Source organism: Carcharodon carcharias, chromosome 3, assembly GCF_017639515.1.
Source record: "Carcharodon carcharias isolate sCarCar2 chromosome 3, sCarCar2.pri, whole genome shotgun sequence".
Classification (NCBI taxonomy): Eukaryota; Metazoa; Chordata; class Chondrichthyes; order Lamniformes; family Lamnidae; genus Carcharodon; species Carcharodon carcharias.
The window spans coordinates 76,490,024-76,513,472 of record NC_054469.1 but is presented as its reverse complement, the minus strand read 5'-3'; the positions used below and the strand labels follow the sequence as shown (position 1 = coordinate 76,513,472).

The following is a 23,449-nucleotide window of genomic DNA, read 5'->3' as shown; positions in this document are numbered from 1 at the left end:
AGCATGAGGTGGTAGTGTTTGGATGGGACGGGCTTAGTGGAGCAGATTGTATTTTCCCCTCCTATTCATATGTTCATACATCTCTTTGTATGTACAAATAAAGCTCTTGATTTTTCTCTCTCAGACTTGGAGTAGTTTGAGCTTTAGCATATTTTCACAATTTGCTTATGTTTTCATTTTATTTGGATCCTTCTGCCTGAGTCCTAGAAAAAGATTAGGGGGAAAAATTTGAGGTAGCGCCATGCAGACTTATATTGATTCCCAAGGGGCAAAGAGAACCACTGACTGCTACCTGTGCAACCTGCACAACGTTCACCAATAATGTCAATGAGGAAACCTGCGTGGGATGTGTTTGCTGGTCTCTGGCACTGCCTGTCCCCAGGGAAACAACCTTAGTCTACATAACGCCACTGAAAGCATGTTTGAATTGAGAACAAGCCTTCATATAGTACATGTGGAAATGATTTTACTCACTTAGCACTGTGGCATGCAATGCATTAAAGGGATAGACTTCCATGATTGAACTGTTTCCATGATAATTCATTCGAGAACTTGCAATGATATAGCAACTTTAACATAGTGAAACAACTCATTCATTTGCATAAGTGGAACGAATAATATTCAGATAATGAAGAAGATTACACTGAAGGCAGGTGAATTAACAGTGTCCCTTCCTGGTGTATAGGAACTGCTTAGTGCCAAAACAAATGTTCCTTTCACTAAACATGCACTGAGAGAATCTATTAACTGGCTACTGGAATTATTTCAATACTGTAAAAAGCTGTTAAGTCCTAAGGATGAAAAGACAATGTCATGATATAAATATCATTTTGAACTTGAGTTTAAATTTCAGGAGAAGTGCATGTTGTGAAACCAATGTTCTCATGTCATTTTCAATGCTGACTGTTACAGAAAGGATATTATATTTTAGATTCACAAGAGAAATAACTATTAGAAATTTACATGGTTTGAGAGGTTACAAAATAAGCTGTAGTGTTTAGTTCATTTTCTCATGAGTGACATTGATTTAGATAGTTCCTGGTACATTCCTTGTATTATAAACCTAGGTCTGAATTAATAATTTCACTGCTTGTCTGTATTCTTGTATATGTGTAGGTGTGAAAGCTGGTCTGAAGCGTACTTACAGCAGCATTACCCAGGAACAACTGGACATCAGCAATATGCCACAGTGGAAACCCTTGTTATATGCTGTGGCCTTCCTTCATACAACTGTGCAGGTACAACTCTTCTAATTCATTAGAACATAATTTATGATGCAATTCCATCTGTAATGAACAAACTTAAACCTCCCAATTCAAATTAAATCAATGCAATAAGACTCCTGTTAGAATTGCTACACATTTATAATGGAAGCCTGAACATTAACCTCTCATTCCCAGTAACAAACTAGCCTGATTTTCCATGCTTAGAAATTGTTGGAAGCAAATTCTACTTAGTTCTGTCATAGGGATATGATTTCCCTATCAGATTTCTCTGTCTGTGCTCTACTCAGGTGATGTTTAACACCCAGGCATTAAAGAAAATAATTTATCCTAATTTCTCAGCAACTCATTTGGTGCAACAAAAGGTACATTAAAACAAGCAATATTTTCTGCCTGGTGGTACTGAAAATGAGCCGTACGTTTGTAGTCAGTCCCACTATGTTGTCACGACCTTTTCTAATACGTTTACAAGAATTGGCAATTTACCCTAAAACACCAGCTAAAGGCAGTAATCAGGAATTTTTATTGCGTTATTACCCCAGTAAAATGAAGTATTTTTCTGTGAAGAGTAATTTATTATTGTTTCCACTGAGGTGTAACATCCATGGCTCAGATATCAAAAGTTAAATAAGGCAAGGGTTATGACTCCTGATGGACTGGTGAGTTGTTCCCAAGCCAAACTATTCCTGTGGGCCCAAACTGCACTATAAGCCCAATATTGTCATAGAGTCTTAAAGCACAGAAGGAAGCTATTTGGCCATCGAGTCTGTGCTGGCTCTTTGAAAGAGCTGTCCAACTTACTGTCACACCCGAAAGTTTTCACATTACCCTGAAAATTCGTCCTCTTCAAGTACATGTCTCATTGCCTTTTGAAATTTCGACTAAAATGTTGTGTGATAATGATAACTGAATTTATTAGGAGCATATGAATCTCAGCATTTAATCAGTATGGGAGCTTAATGCTGTCTATACATCTGCAAAAGCCCATGTTTCCCTTGAATGATCTTGAATTATCACTTCACATTTGGTAGCAATATATTGCAGTCCAGAATTAATTTCAAGATTACCTGTGATTTCAGATAGAATTCTAGTACATAAAATAGACTATCTCAGCAGCCACAGTGAATTCTCTAAATAATTTTGTTTGTTCCGAAGGCTATCGTAACTCACTCAAATTTCTATTGTTTGTGAATTATGGTTGTTTTGCTTTCATAGAACTTTAGAAATTTAAGGTACAGAAGATAGCCTTTCAGCCCATCATATCTTTGTTGGGTGAAAAAGACCTGTCCAATCTAATCACAATTTCCAGCTCTTGGTCCAGAAGTTCGTAGGTTATATGGCACTTCAAATGCATCTCCAAGTACTTTTTAAATTTGACCAGGGTCAAATACCACCCTTTCAGCCAGTGAGTTCCAGACCTCTACCACCCTCTGAGTGAAAAAATGTTTCCTTAATTCCCTTCTCATCCTTCTACAAATTACTTAAATCTATGCCTCCTGGTTATTGCCCCCTGTCCGCTAAGCAGAATAGGTCATTCGATCTAGAACCCTCATAATTTTATACATCTCAAATAAATCTCCCTTTGGCCTCCTCTGTTCCAAAGAAAATAATCCCAGCCTATCCAATCTTTCTTCACAGCTAAAATTTTCCAGTCCCTGATAGTGTCTTCATAAATCTCCTCTGTTCCCTCTGTGGAACACTTGTAACGCAAAATGAAATTGCCTTCTATTATTTTTCCTTTTCAATTTTCTCTTGGCCCAAATCTTTCTGGAGCAGCACACCTCACTCTGTACATTGTTAGTTAAGCATTTTCCTACCCCTTTCAGTTCAAAAAAAATTCACCATAACTTAATGGAAGTGCAATTTTATAACATTTGTGGTGAGGGTAGTGGGGTATCTTGGATCTTAGCCAATAATAGAACTACATTGTATCCCCTTAGCAAATGAGATTTAAGGATTGAGAAAGAAACTGAGGAATGGCAGAGAAAGAGGGTGAATTTGAATCTAATTAGGTACAATAAGAGAAACTAGTGAAGAGAACACTCAGTGGAGTGCCTATCTCCACTATGCTGTCAACATTATTATGATAAGCAACTCTTCCTTGAGGCTTTTCCCTGCTTGGTTGACGCTCTGTAACTACAAAGCTGAAAAAAGAAATCTTTTTATTAAGAGCTTCCATTAAACTGAGGAGGCTTCAAGCCAATCCACATCCAACAACCTGCTCTGAAAACTCAGCTCACATTTTGACAGCTGTGACAAATTGCACTACAATAGCTGAGGCAATCCACAACATTCTAAAAGAATCAACAATGTTCTAAATCAAACAACCCACAACATTCTTTTAAAAATTCAATTTGCCCTATGTCCAAATGTTAAAGGATCCTTTAAAAAAATTCCAGGTTCTGGACCCACATCTTTACCAAAAAATGAATCAGTTCTTCCTTGGGCCATGCCCTATCTGTGTACCAAGTTTCACTGACATCTGTTCATTAGTTTTTGAGGTATATTGTTTGCAGACAAACAGACTAAGAAACAGGGGTGAAAACATCAGGCAGGATTTTGAGGTTGTTGGGCAGGCATGGCGGTCGGGCCTTGGAGCAGCCGGGAAACGGCCCGCCGCCTGCGATCAGACCCCGATCACAATTTCATGCTGGTTGACCAATTAACGGCTAACCAGCATGAAACACATGTTGAAAGGCTCAGCGCTGTCCAGTGGTGGGGGGGGGGGAGTGGGGGAAGAGGGCGAGCCCTGAAGTCAGCACGGACGTGGAGGAGTGCGCAATGAAAGTCTCCTGAAGGCAGAGATCTGCCTCAGGGAGCTGAATAATTTTAAACCATTAAATAAAGATTTTAAAATTCCAGAAAAATCTTCCACCCATAAGAATTACTCACCTAAACATATGGATTATAAAATTCTGCCCAAACATTTTTATCTTTTTTAATTAATATCGGAAACCTCATCCTGCAATGGATGAGGTTTCGTCAACAATCCAAAGACTGTCTGGTTGATTTGCCTGCCCGCCACCCATTGGATGGGCAGTGAAAAATAGTGTTTAATTAATTGATTAATGGCCTTAATTGTCAGCAGGCAAGCAGCCGATTCTCGGGAGCGCCCGCCGACTGAAATATTACATGAGTATGTGGAGATGATGGGACCGTCGCCCAATGTCATCGTGCGCTATTTTGTGCTCGGGCATGTTGGGCATGTGCCCGCTCACCGAGTGGAAAATCCTGCCCATTAAGACGGAGGTAATAAAAAGAGGGCAAGAAACATTGGATTAAGAGATCAAGAAAAAAGTAGAAAGGCAAAGTAATAAAAATATAAACATTTAAAATTTGGCAATTTTTAATTCTCCGGGAAGAATTTATAACATGCAGAATTGAGAATAATAGGTTTAACTTCTTCCCTTTCTAAATCAGTGAGGCTAATTGACATTGTATTAACAATTAATACATCGATAAAAGGATACTTATGCTTGTAACCACCAGACCTAATTTTCTGAGGTGAGTTTAATGGAAAATTAGTATGAAAATCTGGCAAGTTCTTGAAATAATGGGGAGGCTAAGACTATAAGTCATAGGAGCAGAAATTAGGCCATTCGGCTCATCGAGTCTGCTCCGCCATTCAATCATGGCTGATAAGTTTCTCAACCCCATTCTCTCGCCTTCTCCCCGTAACCTTTGATCCCCTTACGAATCAAGAACCTATCTATCTCGATCTTAAATACACTCAGTGACCTGGCCTCCACAGCCTTCTGTGGCAATGAATTCCATAGATTCACCACTCTCTAGCTAAAGAAGTTTCTCCTCATCTCTTTTCTAAAAGGTCTTCCCTTTACTCTGAGGCTGTGCCCTCAGGTCCTAGTCTCTCCTACTAATGGAAACATCTTCCCCACGTCCACTCTATCTAGGCCTCATATGTTCCTCATATGTTAAGCCTTTCATTCCTGGGATCATTCTTGTGAACCTCCTTTGGACCCTTTCCAGGGCCAGCACATCCTTCCTGAGATATGGGGCCCAAAATTGTTCACAATATTCTAAATGTGGTCTGACCAGAGCCTTATAAATCCTCAGCAGCACATCCCTGCTTTTATATTCTAGTCCTCTTGAAATAAATGCCAACATTGCATTTGCCTTCCAAACTGCCGACTCAACCTGCAAGTTAACCTTAAGAGAATCCTGGACTAGGATTCCTAAGTCCCTTTGCACTCTAGATTTCTGAATTGTCTCCCCATTTAGAAAATAGTCTATGCCTCTATTCTTCCTACCAAAGTTCATGACCCTACACTTCCCCACGTTTTATTCCATCTGCCACTTCTTTGCCCATTCTCTTAATCTGTCCAAATCCTTCTGCAGCCTCCCCACCTCCTCAATACTACCCGTCCCTCCACCTATCTTTGTATCATCTGCAAACTTAACCAGGATGCCCTCAGTTCCTTCATCTAGATGATTAATGTATAAAGTGAAAAGTTGTGGTCCCAACACTGACCCCTGCGGTACTCCACTAGTCACCAGCCACCATCATGAGAAGGACATCCTTATCCCCACTCTCTGCCTCCTGCCAGACAGCCAATCTTCTATCCATGCTAGAACCTTGCCTCTAACACCATGGGCTCTTATCTTACTGAGCAGCCTCCTGTGCGGCACCTTGTCAAAGGCCTTCTGGAAGTTCAAGTAGATAACATCCATTGGCTCTCCTTTGTCTAACCTATTCCTTATCTCCTCAAAGAATTCTAACAGATTTGTCAGGCATGACCTCCCCTTGATGAAACCATGCTGACTTTGCCCAATTTTACCATGCACTTCCAAGTATTCTGAAATCTCATCCTTAATAGTAGACTCTAAAATCTTACCAACGACCAAGGTCAGACTAATCGTGAGGTGAGGGTGAGGTGTCATTTTTGCAAAGCAAATAGCAGAGAAGTGTGAATTGACTAACAAATGCTGGAGATTTGCAACTCTCTACATATCTATCAATTGCTGAATGCTGGCCAATTTGCCCATTGATAAGGGAGTTATTTTCCAGCAAGTTTCAACCCTTGTGTTTTTTTCCTTGTAAAAAGTGTAAGCAATCCAGTCTTCCACCATCTAGGAAGATAGAATGATCTGGGTTGCAGATTTTTTCAGAACCATAGCATGACCATTTCTCAATAAAATTGGCTACTTGGTGGTGTGGCAGTGAACCAGATGACATCCACCTAGTAGTTAACCTGATTTCAAGAGACTGAGGCATATTTGAATGACAGGCAGTTCCTGGAGCACCCAATCTGTGTTGCTACCAATCTTTGATTTTATCTTGCTTTTTGTACTTCAGTTTTCTTCATTGCCTTACCAGTGGGTGTATTCCAATTAGTGAAAGGAATAGTATATAAAAATGTGAAGCATAATAAACAATTCCAGTGCAAAACTGTGGCCCCCAATTGCCCCCTCAGGTGGATGTAAAAGATCCCATGGCATTAATTGCAGAAGATCAGGGAAGTTCTCCCTAGCCTCTTGACCAATGTTTACACCTCAACCAACAACACTAAAAAAGCTGATTACCTGGGCATTATCACACTGCTGTTTGAAGGATTGTGTTGCGTGAATTGGCTGCTGTATTTTCTACAAAACAATAATGTCAACATAGCAAAAGTACTTCAATGGCCCAAAAGTGTTCTGAATGTCATGGGATCATGAAAAATATATGCCTTTTAATTGTATATAGTAATTATAGTTCCTCTTTCTAATTAACATCTCCAGGAAAGACGTAAGTTTGGTCCACTTGGATGGAATATTCCATATGAGTTTAATCAAGCGGATTTTACTGCCAGTGTTCAGTTTGTGCAGAACCACCTGGATGAAATGGATATTAAGCGTGGTGTGAACTGGAACTGCATGCGCTACATGTTGGGGGAAGTACAGTATGGAGGGCGTGTAACAGATGATCTGGACAAGCGACTACTCAATACATTTGCAAGCGTGTGGTTTGGAGAAATTATGTTCACAGATAAATTTTGCTTCTACAAACATTATATTATTCCACAAGGCAAGACAGTTCAAGACATCCTGCATTACATTGAGAGTCTGCCGCTGGTCGATAGTCCTGAGGTATTTAAGATTTTGTCTGCCAAGATAAAAACCTATCTGATGTACAGTTCAGCATTTTTAATAATACATACCTCCTCTATGCCCTAACAGTAGTCCAGCTGTTTTCCCATTTCTAATGCATTTATTTGTTCACTCCCTGACTTTAGCAACAATGCTACAGGGCAGGATGAACACAAATAAATGGAAAGCATGACAGGTTAATTCTGTTACAAAGGGTAAAGAAAAGTGCTATTCTGGTAGAGTAGAGGTAATAATTGTCCTGTTTGGACTTTGTCTGCGTAAGGTACTTTTAAAATGGCATCAGTTCTTGTTATTCGTTGGTAAGTATTATGTGTAACAATACTGCAATTTAATTCAGCCTCTTTCAGGATCCATAATACTCCTTTACAAAAGGGGAACGAGTCTAAGTTTATAAGCTAATTAGTTTAATATCTGCAACAGAAAAAAATTACTCTGGCCCCAACCTTTTGAGCAGAGTCAAAATTGCTGCATCCAACGTGATCAGATAGAAAACTACCCACGTACCTGGATATGTTTAAAAAGGCCAGACGTCCAATCCACAATACAGAAAAACTCCCTCAGCACAGAAATCCACACAGAGGGCAGCAAATAGAATCAGTACAGAGGCCACACTATGCCCCTGCACCACTCCCCACCTTGCAACCTCACCACCCATTACTTCTTACAGCATTAGCTGCTGTGAGGTAAGTTTAAATGTCCAGTGTGAATGTTAATGAATTGGTGACGGATGAACGTTAGTGAATGGGTGCCTGGGTGAGTGAATGAATGGGTGCGTGGGTGAGTGAATGAATGGGTAGGGTGGGCTGGTGGATTAGGTAAGTGGGTAATGTGGGTGAGGTAAGTGGGTAGGTGGGTAGGGTGGCAGGTGGGTGAGGTGGGAGTTGACTTGGGGTTAGGTCGGGAGGGGTTTTCAGGTCAGGAGCTGATTAGGTCATGTTGCGAGGGCTAGTTGAGTGGTGGTGGTTAGTCAGGTCATTTTGGCAGGTAGTCAGGTGCTGGGGACTAGTCAAGTCATGTTGGGGGGGTAGTCGGATTTAGGGGGACAGTCAGATTGGTTCGGGGGGTAGTTGGGTGGTGGTGGATAGTCAGGGTGGGTTGGCGGGGTGGTCAGGTGCTGGGGCATAGTCAGGTTGGGTTGGGGTGGTCATTGGTGGCAGCTAGTCAGGTCAGTTCAGGGGTCCTCCAGTGGTGGGGTTAGTCAGGTCGGGTCAGGTTGGTTGTACTTCTGGTCTTTGATGATCCAGAGACAGGAAATTCAGGGCTAATAACTTTTTAGAACACTGCTGTCTTGCAAATGGGTAAGAAATAAAAAGAGGGACAGCATACTGGAGATTTTGGGCTGGATTTTCACGTCTGAACCATGTCAGAATACAGGCAGGCAAGATTCAATCCCAGTTCTGGAATTGCCAAATCTCTTCCCATTGTGTGGGATTTTTATGGGCCTGGGATAAGTATGCAGGTAGCGAGCCTACACATAGTAATCCTGCCCTTGCCTTCTCCATTGCTAGAGGGGGCATTTTGGACCTCCCACTATTTCCATGGAGCTGGGCCCGTTTTAGAAAGAGACATGGTTGACAGCATTTCAGAGGAGTCATGAACCATGGGGGAAGCCTTTTCTGGAGTCAGGAACATTTTGACAGCTAAGTTCAAAAGGTTTTGATTACGTCACATGTTATAGTGTAATGGTGTATGAAAAATTAAGTATGTAGATGTTGACATATAAGTCAACCTTTGATGCCTAGAAAAATCCGTCCAAAAATGGGAGTTGACTTAAATGCCGAGTATAAAATTAAACTGCTAGTATGGATGTGGATGGTTGCAATCTTTGTCATTCACCTCATGAGGCCTGCTCTGTGTGGGCATGTCTTAAATTCCAACACATCTTTGCAACACAGTTCATTTCACCTGCTTGATCCCTTGCACCTAGTTATAAGGCACTGGTGAGTAAAACATCCATTTGTGAGGTAAAAATTGAGGCTGCCAACTAACGCGAGTATAGCATGTTGAGGCTGAAAAGGGGAGTCAACTTAAATGCCAAGTACGTGTAAAAAAAACGATTTTTGGGGCCAAACAAATGGAGTTGATTTATACATCAGGTCAACTTATACACCTGTGATATGTTTTGAATAGTGTTAGAGTACTTTCTCCAGTGAATAAATGCTCTTCTGCATTCAACAGTCTTAAGATTAAAATTTTAACATGTCAAATTCCCCCTATAACATAATAATTTCATTGATTGACAGTCCAGCCATCTGTTGAGCCTGTGAAACACTGGAAGATATGGCCATTTGTTCTACTACTTCTAAAGGCTTTATTGTTTTCAGCCCAGCCATCCAATCAATCTTCAAAGCCATCTGTTTCTGTGCTTCAAAGATTGAATAGGTGGCTGATGTCTTTCAAAGACATCAAACGTTTTAGTGTATTCAGCACTGAATGTTTTGTTGTAGTGGAATTCCATTATGAGTGCTTGGCCAAGTTCCAAACCTACTAATGGATTGAGTTCAGCAGGTGTTGTTTATACAGTGCAATGGATTCTTGTTATGAATGCATGGCTGAGTTCCAACCCATATTAATGGATTTAGCTCAGCAGGGGTTGGTGACATAGCTGTTAAGGGGACTGTGAGTTTTGTTTTTATTGACAGTTTTTTGAGCAGTTAATATGAAGCAGTTAATATGAAGAGTTTTGAACACTGTTTATTCATTTCTACAGTTTTATGACCACTTAAGAGGATTAAGTTTTTTTTCAAGTGGACTTTGCATGGTTGTGTGTTTATAAGGTACTAAGAATATGAAGTTTCTTTTAAGGGATTTTTGAATGGCTGTTTGTTTATTTTGACAGTTTCATGAGCATCCAAAGACTTACAAAGTTATTGTAGGGCTCATAGGTTCTGTCCATAGTGGATACTGGGTGAGTGGGCATGCGGCTATGGAGCGAGCAAGGAGCGAGGAATATGAGGGAGCATGGTGTGGGTGGGGTGAGGACTAGTATGTTAAACACCTATTTACAGAACTGGGCTGATGTCCCAGGGAACGGAGGCAGGTTTTCTAATATGCTGGCCTCATCATCCAGCTGCCAACTTCAGCATCCACTTGCTTCCACTCCTACCTCAGGCCTGCTTCAGGAGGCAGTGGCTCAAAGTCCAGACCCCCTACCAAGAAAATAGTGTGTGTGTGGGCAGTGCCTAGCAGGAGGTGGGATAATGATGTTAGGAAATGGCCTGACATGTGATTCCTGCCTCAAGGGATAAAAATCCAGACCTTTATATTGTTTGTCTGATGACAGGTGCTTGGTAGTCCATGTGCTAATGAAATATAAAAGCTAGTCCAGTAAAGGGGTTTCATGTTTTTTTTTCAGTTTACTGTTCATAAGACAGGTGGAGGTAGGAGGGTTACCTCATCTATCTAAAACAAACCTCTGTTGTCCCCTTATCATAGCTTCCAAGGAATCCTATATAATTTCAGAGTTTTCATTGCTACTCCACCCAAAATGTTTTGGTCACTATTTATAAAAAAAATTGTATGAATACCACTGCCCCTGCCCCTGCCCCTGCCCCACACCCAACATGCCTATCTCTAGTTTGAACCCATCTTCCTCTATTCTACTGTCAAGAATTTCTTTACATACATACCTTAAATAAATTTTTTAATTACACATCTTTAATTGGTCACTTCATAGTCTCACCCTTTTAAGACCGAAATATCAAGTTTCTCCAGTTCTTCTTCATATCATCAGTCCTTTACCACTAGAGATCGGTCTTTTAACTCATTTCTGTACTGCTTCTACAGCTTATATATCTATTTTGTATCTCAATAACTGAAAGTGGGTCGAATCCTACAAAATTAAACATAAGCTTGCCTGTTGCCTCATATTTAACTGGACTACCAGGTGCCCAGCTTTCCTCCAAGGCCAGAGTACCAGTTGCTGGCTCTCTGGGTCCCCCTCTCTCCACACCCACCAGACCTACCTTCTTCCAACTCCGAGACCTGCCAGATAATTTGATATTGCTATGTTATGGAATCGGGGTGTTGCTGCAGGGAGCTCATCTTCCACTTGCTGGCTGAATGCTCATGTGGCCTAGCCCATAGTATGAACAAGGCCTCCCATCAGGACTATTGGGCTTCTGGCTATCCATTAACCTACTTTAACCTAATTGGTTTGATAGCTGAGTATTTTATTTGCTTTGTTATCTGGGGCTCTATAGTGACTTAACATATTAAACATGTTGCGAGCTGAGCCATTTGAAATGCTAGATCTCTTTGGGTACTTAATCATGGTTGATGTGTATCATTCATTCTAGAATTAACCCAAAATGCCCATATATTACTGTGCTTTAACATAAATGGGAAAAACAGAGATTTACCTTTATGAAATATGTAACAGAGCACAAATATGTATTTAGATTATCTTATTTTTGTAGGTGTTTGGACTTCATTCAAATGCAGATATAACTTACCAGACTAATATGGCAAATGAAACCCTTAACACTATAGTCAACATTCAACCTAAGGACAGTGGCAGTGGTGAAGGAGAGACCAGAGAAAGCAATGTCCAACGCCTTGCAAATGAGATGTTGGAAAAACTGCCAGCAGGCTACATACCACATGAGGTAAAACACTAATGACCTCAGATATTTCATTTTTACTTTGAGGTGAAATAATCAAACTTCTTTGACTTTAGCACATCAGAAACAGTCCTATCGTGAAGCTTATGAGTTCACTACCATACATTAACATAAAATTCAAATTAACACTTGACAAATTACATGATAGATATGGAGAAGGAAAGCCATTCCATTCACCTTAATTCATCTACTTGAAAGAAAATCTTACAATGTTCACAGTATCTGTTTCTCTCCATGGTTTTCAGTTTCTATATGCACCTGGAAATTTACTTCATGTATTATTTACTCTTCTGTGTTGAGAAGACTATTCCAACATCAGTTTGAAATTCATTTATGGACTTGAAATTTGAATTTGAAATTTGTAATTTGAAACTGTCAACTTGCCCAACTGTAATGGATTAGTTTGAAGCAGAGTTTTGGATTTTTTTTTTCTGTACTGTACTGTTTTATCGCTCAGCCTCTTAAACTGGACAGTCAAGTTTGGTCCAACGACAGCACTATATTTTGGTATCTACATCAGGTTTGATCAGTTTGAATTCAGGTTCAATAAAATTAGAAACAGCAGGGTTCCCAAAACAGATCCCGAGGGGATTCTCATTATTTTCCTCCTTCAAATTTGCTCTCGTTGATCCAATGTAAGTGCTTGCTGCTACCCACCCTTATGCTAATTTCTGATTTATTCCCATGGGTTTTCTTAAATCCTCATCACATTAAGCCTAAATGGCAATCTTTTATGTGAAACTTTGTCAAAATGTAAAGGAAGCAAAAGGAAAAACTAGGGCTGAATTTTCACCTCAGCATGTGGGTGCGTGCCCGATGCGCACAAGCGTGAAATAGCACGCAATGACGTCAGGCAAGCACATTCGCCAACAATTTAGAGGGTTGTTAAGCCCATTAATCAATTAATTAAATAGAATTTTTCCCTGTGCGTCCAGCCTTATGGTTGGCAGGCGGGTGAATAGGCCAAGCGGCCTTTCGATTTTTGAGGAAACATCATCCATGAGCGGGATGAGGTTTCCGATGTTAATTTTTAAAAAAAAGTTTTCAGAACTCATTTGCAACATGCCCCCATATGAGGGAACAGATTTTCCTTATTTTTTAACAACTTTATTTTTAATGTGGAAAATCTTCAGCTCTCTGATGCAGCTCTGTGCCTTCAGTGAGCTTTCTGTGAGCGCACCCGTGTGCATGTGCTCACCATCCTCACTCCCCCACCCAGGCAGTGCAATCGCAGTCGGGGCTTGACAGCAGGTGACGGACCAACGAGGGGAAAATCCTCCCCCTAGTAAAACTTGGAGATGAAGAGTACCAGTAAAACTTGTCCGGTCTTGTATACCTTAAAATGGAGCTCCAGTATTACTGGTGCCAGTATTACTGATTTTTTACTGGGATTTGACAATTCTGAACTGGTTTTTCCTTCTCACGCCAGATCTTTAGCCTTCTTATAACACCGTATAGTCCCAAACCCATCACATTATTAATGCACTCCCGGGAATCACACCGTTTCTGTGCGGGCAGGCACTCGTTGGCCCTCCAGCCATCTGCTCACCGCCGCATCATGCCGGGTGCCATGTTTAAAGTCCAGCCACAAGCACGATGCTCATTACTTCCAGTTCACAATTGCCGCACGGGAGACAAGGCCAGCAAAGGAAAAAAAACTGCAGCCCCTGCTTCAACGACAGGTCACTTGAGTGACTGCTGGATGCTGTGGAGGCTCACTGAGATGTCCTGCACTCCCGCTCTGGCTGCAGGATGGGCAGCAGGGCTTACACACTCACAAACCTATCACACATCCACAGGGCCCTCACTTACTGCCAGTTCAAGGGACATCAATCACCATTCACTCTCTCACTCACACTGTCATTACCCTCATCCCATCCATGAGGCAACTTACCACCCACCAGGCATACTTATCATCTGGCCTGTCGGGCTTCTTGCTTACTCTTTCTCCATCTCTATCCATGCAGGACAAGCTGACACACAACAGAGAGAGAGGTTGCAGACTGGTGGTGGAATGCCCAAAATCAAGGTCCTCACGGACTTTGAAAACAGCAACTCAGCTGGCCGACCATGATCTGGACCTGATCTGCGCTGACTGTGAGGTCGGCGCTGTCTGCCAGAGTCTACCTGTCTACCAAGTGAGAATCCAACAGTGCAACATCCATCAGACGACCATGCTGCGAGTGATGTGTCCTCTTTCACAGGCCACCGCCTTGCACTAATTATCTCTCCTTGATTCTGCAGGTGCATCTGCCAAACAGCCGACAGAGCCCATGACCCAGGGCCTCCAATCAAGCCCTGAAGAAACCTCTGGAGAGGAAGCTGGAGGCACCCTCCCTGAAGTCCCATTGCAGCACTCACCCATACGCTCCACCAGCGCAGAGACACGCACCTCGGTGGGACCTGGAATTAACAGTCTAATGATGATGATGAAACCATTGTTGAATGTTGTAAAAACCCACCTGGTTCACTAATGTCCTTTAGGGAAGGAAATCTGCTTTCCTTACCTGGTCTGGCCTACAGGTGACTCCTGTTGGATTGGCTGGACACTCTCAGAGTCACCTGGATGGATGGCCCGAAATGTGCACCTGTTGATCCAACTCCCTATGGGTACCTGGGGCCCCAGGCTGACTCCTTGAGGAGCAGGGGTAGCTGGAGTGAGATTGAGCTGCCTGGCACCCCTCTCGCATACGCAATATTGGAGGCCAGCTATGGCATCAGCAATGGAGTTCAGTCTGCGCAGTAGCGCAGGAGCAAAGTCCTGGACCAAGGTCTCCATGGCAGACATCACCCTACCAGTGTTGATCTTAGTGCTTTGACATGCCAAGGCTATCAGCTCAGCCTGAAGGTGAATGGACTCCTCTATCGTGCCTTGCAATCAGAGGAGTGCAGCAATGTGGTTGACTCTTAAATGCGCTCTGAACAAAGGCAGTTTGGGATGGGCTTGCCTAGCCCACATCCCATGAATGAATAAAAAAAAACATTGCATTTTCTGTTCGACAGCAGGCGGCGACAGGGACTTCCCAGGTTCCCGGCACTCAGAGGACTGCTGGAGGCCAGAACGTTGCTGAGTCCAAGTCACATGACAAGCCTCTGGACTCAGTCATGTCACAGTTGCTGGAGCTGCAAAGGCAAGCTTGGGAACATCAGAAAGGGATGTCTGCTGCACTCCTCTGATTGCAAGGCACGATAGAGGAGTCCATTCACCTTCAGGCTGAGCTGATAGCCTTGGCATGTCAAAGCACCAAGATCAACACTGGTAGGGTGATGTCTGCCATGGAGACCTTGGTCCAGGACTTTGCTCCTGCGCTACTGCGCAGACTGAACTCCATTGCTGATGCCTTAGCTGGCCTCCAATATTGTGTATGTGAGAGGCTTGCCGGGCAGCTCAATCTCACTTCAGCTACCCCTGCTCCTCAAGGAGTCAGCCTGAGGCCCCAGGTACCCATAGGGAGTTGGATCAACAGGTGCACATTCCAGGCCATCCATCCAGGTGACTCTGAGAGTGTCCAGCCAATCCAACTCCCCTCTTCCTCTGACCTCAGCAGCTCCAGCTCCACAGGCCAAGGAGGGTGCCACTGCTACACGGCATGACCTCGAAAGCAGGCCAGAGCCCTCCAAGTCTCTGCCCGCCAAAGGACCCCCGCCAAAGTCATCACAGACAGGGCGTCGCAGTCAGCAGGCTTAAATGTTATAGAGTCATAGAGGTCTACAGCACAGAAAAAGGCCCTTCGGCCCATTGAGTCTGCGCTGGTCAAACAGGTACCTAGCTATTCTAATCCCATTTTTCAGCACCACGCCCATAGCCTTGTATGCCATGGCATCGCAAGTACACATCCTCCACCTCCACCATGGATGTCTGGAGCGCAACAAGACGTAGTGGCGTAGTTAGGACATTTAAGGAGAATTGGTTGCACAGCCTGGGCATGGGTGTTAATCACTTGTACTTATTGTTCACTTTTGTCAATTAGCTCCCAAGAATGTCTCCCTGCCTGTGGCTCCTTGTTCTGATGAGCAGTGTTCTTGTCACTCTGATGTAAAACCTTTCTGCACAAGATAAAGGCAGGTGACTCAGTCCAGGGCCTCTTCCCTGTGTTTTGTGCAGTCTTCAGACCAAAGTGATGTCTGGCCTCACACTCCCTGGGCACGTTACTGATGCCTGCACCTCGGCGGTGCTTGTCATTGCTGCCAGAATGTTGTGGGCAGGCACCACGGAGTTTTCTCATTCTCTTGATGTGCTCTCAGCACCTTTAAGGAGGGTCTGGCCCCCATCTCTTCAGCATCTGTGACCACTGATGCTGTGCTCCAGCTCCTAAAGGGCTCAGGTGCTGAAAGCGGACAAAACATCAGATCTTCTAAAGTTTCATGGCTATGTCTCTATGATATGACCCTGATCACGAAGTGCAAGAAAGCTGCTCTCGGCCAGACAAGAGTCAAATATTCTCAGAGGCTATGTGAAGATTTATGGAGTGTCCTCACTGCATGTCGTCATCATCCTCCTGCAATCGAGCCACTATTAGCGCATCTACTATGACTCCTTTACAGGAGCATCTCACAGAGGGTATTCGCACTGCCATAAGCTGAACTGGAGTTAAATGTTCACAAATGCGATGTGAGGATCTGTGGGGTCACCTCACTGCATGTGTCGTCATCACCCTCCACAAATCTAGCAGCTATGAGGGCCTCCCAGATGAGTCTTCCTCATCTGGCCCATGTGAGGGCCTCATCCCCATCATTGTCACCTCTGAGGACCTCCTCAGTCTCATCCCTGTCAGCGTCCTCTTCATCGGAGAAGACATGCAGCTCTTCCATCTCCTCCTCAGCCAGCTCATCTCCCCGTTGCAGCGCCAGGCTGTAAAGGATGCAGCAGATGATAACAATGTGTGACACCCTCTGCAGACTGTATTGCAGGGCTCCACCAGACCGGTCCAGGCACCGGAACCTCATCTTCAGTATCCCAATCGTTTGGTCCACCAAGTTGTGAGTTGCAGCATGAGCCTCATTACATTGACGCTCTGCTGCTGTCTGAGGCCACCGCACGGGTGTCATCAGCCATGGCCTCTGTGGGTAGCCCTTGTCCCCGAGGAGCCATCTCTGCAGCTTCTGTGGACCCTGGAAGACATCAGGGATCTGCGACCAACTGAGGATATAGGTGTCGTGCACACTCACTGGAAATCGTGCGCACACCTGCAGGATGTGTTTCTGGTCATCGCATACTAGCTGCACATTCAGGGAGTGGAATCCCTTTCGGTTGATGTAACCCACCATGTGTAGCGATGGAGACCTGAGCACCACGTGAGTGCAGTCAATCGCACACTACACCTGTGGGAATCCCGAGATCCGGGAGAATCCAATGGGCCTTGCATCCTGGCTATCCTGGTCCCGGGCAAAATGAACAAAGTTGTGTGCCATGGAGAAGATGGCACCTGTGACCTCATGGATGCATTTGTTTGTGGCAGCTTATGATATAATACAGAGGTTACCTGTGGAGCCCTGAAAGGAGTCACTGGCATTGAAATTGAGTGCCACAGTCACTTTTATAGCCACTGGCAGTGGATGCTGTCCATGTCCCCTTGGCATCCCGCAGTAACTGGCAGATGTGAGCGACCAGATCCCCAGACATGTGCAGTCATTGCCGACACTGGTTCTCAGTCATCTGCAAGAATGGCAGGTGGTGTCTATAGACCCTGGGTGTCACCAGGTGCTGACCAGCAATGGCTCACTGTTGCTCCTGGGCAGCATGTGCAGGAGCCCCAGCAGGCCCTCCTTCCTGAGATAGCTGCTCCAGCCTTTACGCGGCCAGGAGCCTCAGTTGCTTTCTGCTCAGTGTTCTCTGCAGGCCATCAGGCATACAGCTAAGTCACCAGGCTCCATGCTCCTGATGTGGCCTCTCTTTATAGTAATCTAAAATTAATTCCACGATCCCACTGCTTCCTGCAGCCTGGTATCTGTCTCTGCTTCAAAGGTTTAACTAATTTCTCATTAAAAGAAACGAAGGCCTTTGCCTCAACCATTCCCTTTGGTAAAACATCCCATATTCAACAAACTTCTACGTAAAGAAATTTCACCTCATACTTATCCTCATTTATAATTTTAAATTTATGACCCCTTGCTATTCAAAAGGTCATCAGTTAAGGAAAGAGAATAGTCTTTCTCTATTCAGTGTAAACTTCTCAATTTTAAAAATTCACCGATTATTCTCTTAATCTTTTCATTGGAAATATTCCTAGTATCTCTTTGTAATTATAGTTTCCCACTCCATACACCACCCTGGTAAATCTAAGCTTTATGCTGTCTATGACTTTGAAGTAATTTCTGTACAAAAAAATCTTCATATTCATGTCAAGGATTACTTAAATATTAATGTAAGTAAAACATAGGAGATGTTGTGAAAAATTAAAGATCTGCAGGTTGTTAAATGTTATCTTCATATGCTGATATCAAATAAACCTTGTTTTGACTGTTTTTTTGCAGGTGAAAGCTCGACTTCAGAAAATGGGTGCACTCCAACCAATGAATATCTTCTTACGCCAGGAAATTGATCGAATGCAACAAGTTCTTGCACGAGTTAGAATTACACTGACAGACCTAATATTGGCTATAGATGGTAAGCTTTTACTTCCGTATTGAGGAAAGGGAAAGCTTGTATAATATTAAATTAGCTGCCATTGATCAGAGACTGAACTTGACTATCTATGTAAATACTGTGGCTACAAGAACAGGTCAGAGGTTAGGAATTCTGCGGACAGTAGTCGTCTCCTGACTCCCCAAAACCTGTCCAGCATCAATGAGGCACAAGTCAGGAGTGTGATGGAATGCTGTCCACTTTCCTGGATGAGTGTAGCCCCAACAACACTGAAGAAGCTTCACACTATCCAGGACAAAGCAGCCCACTTGATTGGCACCCCATCCATCACCTTGAACATTCACTCTCTCCATCACCAATGCACAGTGGCAGCAGTGTGTACCATCTACAAGAAGCACTGCAAAAACTCACCAAGGCTTCTTAGACAGCACTTACTAAACCTACAACCACTACCATCTAGAAGAGCATGGGCAGCAGATACATGGGAACACCACCACCTGGAAGTTCCCCTCCAAGTCACTCACCATCCTGACTTGGAAATATATCGTTGGGTCGAAGTTCTGGAACTCCCTTTGTAACAGCACTATGGACATACCTACACCACATGGACTGCAGCAGTTCAAGAAGACGGCTCACCGCCACCTTCTCAAGGGGAATTAGGGTTGACAATAACAGCTGGCCTAGCCAGCGAAGCCCACATCCCATGAATGAATAAATTAAAAAAAAAAATCTGCTTGAGTAGACAATCATTATCTGAAATGAATGTGGGTTATTCGATCATAGCTTTTGAAAATACAGAGTTCTCACTGGCTGAATACAATACTTTTATAGGAATTTAGAAAATGCTGGATGAAGAAAGGTTCATCTGGTTCACCTTTGGCCATCCTAGTAGTCAGATGACACAATAATAATAGAGTTGTTGACTTTCAAGCTTCTTTGAGGTCCTTTGGGGCCCAATTGAGGGTACCTACATAAAATGCATTATTAGTATGTGATGGATAGTCAAGCACAACCTGCCTCAATGAGTGACAATGACAATGTGATTGTCTATTAACTGCCCTCTGAGATGACCTAGCAAGCAACTTGTGTTCAAGGGAAATTAGGCATGGGCAACAAATAATGGCCTTGCATGCGATGCTCACATCCTATGAAGAAATAAATAAAATGACAAGGGCTTCAATATTAAAGACATGAACAATGCTTAGCAAATAACAGTGACCATATAATCTTTTGTGCCAATTCGTTTCTAAATGCATGTATGATTGAATAAAGAGGATATTTGAGCTTAACCAAGGATAGCATGTTGTTTGAAGCCAATAAATTGCCCTCATTTGAAAATAATTTTTACATTTTGAGAGCTAACTATGTTAGTCCATGGAGTAATTTCTGGAACTAGAAAGCTCCAATATAAAAAATCAGTTGTAAAAATTTGCTGGAATAATAGGAAAAATTCCTGTCTGTATTTCACCAGGACGTAAAAACAAGCTAAGTTAATGTACTTCATTGTTTGCAATATTTGCACTACATCTGTCATAAGCATGATTAAAAATCAATTTTAGGGGGAGGAGGTAAACATGTGGATGCATCATATAAGCAAACGTATGTTGTTCTACCATGTAGATAGGGGTCTGCTGTATAGTTGACAAGAAAACTCTGAGACTTCAGCTGCTGGATGGGGTTCTCTAGTGGCTGGACATGAAAACATGCACTCAAATATCAAAGACTCAATGCCTCCTGTGATTAAGTTGCCAAGAAACAAACAGCTGCTGCTGAAGCTTCGGCACCTAGAACTGGTAGAAGTACAGTGTAGTGGTTTGTATTTTTGCTGTGGTTAGGAAGGGGCTGGAAATACACTATTTTATGCTGAACAATGATATTCACCATGCCACTCATAAGGAACTGCTTAACTGCTCTCCACCCACATTTGTTGGAGAGCAAACCATGTTACCGTCTCCAGGTTTGCTGTCAGTGTCATTCCTATATTTAGTGATCAAATTGTGCTTCAAGAAAATGTGGGTGGGAGGTGGGTTTTAAACCCACAAAATGGCTCGGTTTGGGATAGGGTGGAGATAAAAATGTTAGAAATCTGAAACCGACCTCACCCTGCCACTTCCACTTTATAATCGGGGTGGGTAACCAACCTGTTCCCAGGAGACGGGCTGGTTATTTAAATCTTATAATGAGGCTGTCAGCATTAATCACCATTTTAAATTTAACATTGGCCAGCCAGGGCTCAGGGGAACGTGGCAGCTAAACATAGAAACATTGAAAATAGGAGCAGGAAAAGGCCATTTGGCCCTTTATGCCTGCTCAACCATTCATTATGATCATGGCTGATCATCCAACTCAATAGCCTGCTCACGCTTTCTCCCCAGTCCTTTAACCCCTTTCGCCTGAAGAGCTATATCCAACTCCTTCTTGAAAACATACAATGTTTTGGCCTCAACTACTTTCTGTGGTAGTGAATTCCACAGGTTCACCACTTTCTGGGTGAAGAAATTTCTCCTCATCTCAGTCCTAAACGGTCTACAACGTATCCTCAGACTGTGACCCCTGGTTATGGACTCCCCCACCATCGGGAACATCCTTCCTGCATCTACCCTGTCTAGTCCTGTTAGAATTTTATAGGTTTCTATGAGATCCCCTCTCCTTGTTCTGAACTCCAGTGAATATAATCCTAACCGACTCAATCTCTTCTCATATGTCAGTCCCGCCATCCCAGGAATCGGTCTGGTAAACCTTGGCTGCACTTCCCCTATAGCAAGTACATCCCTCCTCAGATAAGGAGACCAAAACTGCATGCAATATTCCACGTGTGGTCTCAGCAATGCCCTGTACAATTGTTCCTGTACTCGAATCCTCTGGCTATGAAGGCCAACATACCATTTGCCTTCTTTACCGCCTGCTGCACCTGCAACATGAAGAGAGAGACGTGGTTCTCCCTTTCGTAAATCCATGTTGACTCTGTCCGATTCTGCCATGGTTTTCCACATGCGCAGCTATTAAACCTTTTATAATGGGCTCTAGAATTTTCCCCACTACCGACATGAGGAAGTAAAGGAAGGTGAAGATTGCTGGATCGAGGAGGTCGGGCCTTTCCATTTACCTGCTGGATCCAGTTTAACTGCTTCAACCATCCCCTGAGACTGGATACATCCTATTCATCCCAACCGTTCAGATCGTCTCCCCCATCAATCCTTACAATCGCCCCCTTGCCAACCCTCCCAATCTTCCCCCCAAAACCTTATGATATCCTCTCGCTTCACCCCATTCCATCCGATCTCACCCCCATGATTCTTCTGATCTTCTCCTAAGCTTTGCCCTCTGAACCCGAATCTTCCCCTAACCTCAGCCTGAGATTTCCTCACTAACTTCTGGTGTCCAACCTTCCCTACCTACCATCTCCTCTCCATTCCCCACCTGTGGCCTGGTGTCAATGTTAGTTTCTCAATCTGACAGGCTGTGGCCAGGAAACAGAGAAAAAACATGTTAATCAGGTCCTGCCATTAAATTCAACAGGGCCTGCGGGAAAGGTGTTCTTTCAGGATTCCCAATGCAAATGATTCCCCTGCCCATTCCTTCCCTAAATCAAAGGTAAGAGTAGGGCTTAGGAGTCTGTGGTATTGTTTTTCTGATGTTACTTTTCAAGCAGTAACCCTAAGGTAGAAAAAAGGTTCTATTGCATCACTGTAAGATAATGTCCAATTAGATTTTATATTAAGCTGTCACCCCAACCTCCATTTCTTCTCCAAAAATCCTTGAGTATGTATTATCTCACAAATCTAGACTGCCCACTTCTCCTGTATTTCCAGATTTGAATCTCTTCAATCAGGGTTTCATTTTCTGTCACAACACCAAAGTAACCAAGTCACAAATGGCATTCTTTTTGGCTGTAACCATGGTGCATTATCTTTTGTCATCCCCTCAACCTGTCCACAACTTTGGACACGGTCATCCGCGTCATTCCTCTCAAAGACTTCCCATTATTTTGCCCAATTGATTAGCACTCCACTCTCTTGGTGGCACTCTTACCTATTTGAGAATCTCCAGGAATGTCTTTGCTTTGTGCTCCACACCATTACCCCTAGAGAACCCCAATGATACATACATAGCCACTTCCACTTCCTCAATTTCATGAACACAGAATTGGCTAAGGAATAGAAAGCAGGGAGGAAGATTGATAATTGTTTTTCAGCCCAGAAGAAAATGGTGTCCCTCAGGAGGTCATTATGATGACTTTTATTATTTTTAATATGTATTAATGACCTAGACTTCAGTATAAAGGGAATAATTACAAAGTTTGCAGAAGACTCAAAGCTTGGGAAAGTAGTAAATATTGAAGAGGTCAGGAGCAGAGTTCAGGAGGATATAGACAGACTGATGAAATGGGTAGATACATGGCATTAATTTAACACAGAGAACTGTGAAGTGATGCATTTTGGAAGGCAAAATAAGGGGACATAATATAAATTAAATGATAGGCTTTTAAATTGAGTGCAAGAACAGAAAGATTGGGGCACAGGCAATTGAGGTGGGGGGGGGCAGGGTAAGCAAAGGAAGTGGCCTCGCATTAGGGACGTCTATATAAACTGACCATGCCTGTACAACTAAGACAGATCAGGCACAGCCGCAGTGATATAATTGAAGTCAGGCTCCTAGCCTGCCCGCCCATGCAAGCAATATGGAAGCACTGAAGGGCCACCAAGCATTCCATATTTTGCCCACCCACCCCCGACCCCATCCCCCAGCACAGACTCTGAGTCTGCCACCACTTTATTGGACGGTGAAGCAGTTGGGCTGCTCACGTTGTACAATCTCCTCGCCAACGCTGGCCATGTAGCAGTCACTGTTGGAGGTGCTCACAGCCCCTACAATCGCAGCATCTCGGTTTGGACCAGTGTCCCCTGTGT

General features: G+C 43.3%; 1 protein-coding gene across 1 annotated transcript in view; it reads left to right on the top strand.

Annotated features, from left to right (window-relative positions):
- The window catches only part of dnah5l (dynein, axonemal, heavy chain 5 like), a 504,419-nt gene that overhangs the window by 440,886 nt on the left and 40,084 nt on the right, over nt 1-23,449 (top strand). Inside the window, exons 70-73 of the mRNA XM_041183960.1 lie at nt 1,117-1,238; nt 6,963-7,310; nt 11,750-11,938; nt 18,428-18,560. Of these exons, the coding sequence (XP_041039894.1) occupies nt 1,117-1,238; nt 6,963-7,310; nt 11,750-11,938; nt 18,428-18,560 (792 nt within the window). The remainder of the gene's footprint in view (nt 1-1,116; nt 1,239-6,962; nt 7,311-11,749; nt 11,939-18,427; nt 18,561-23,449) is intronic.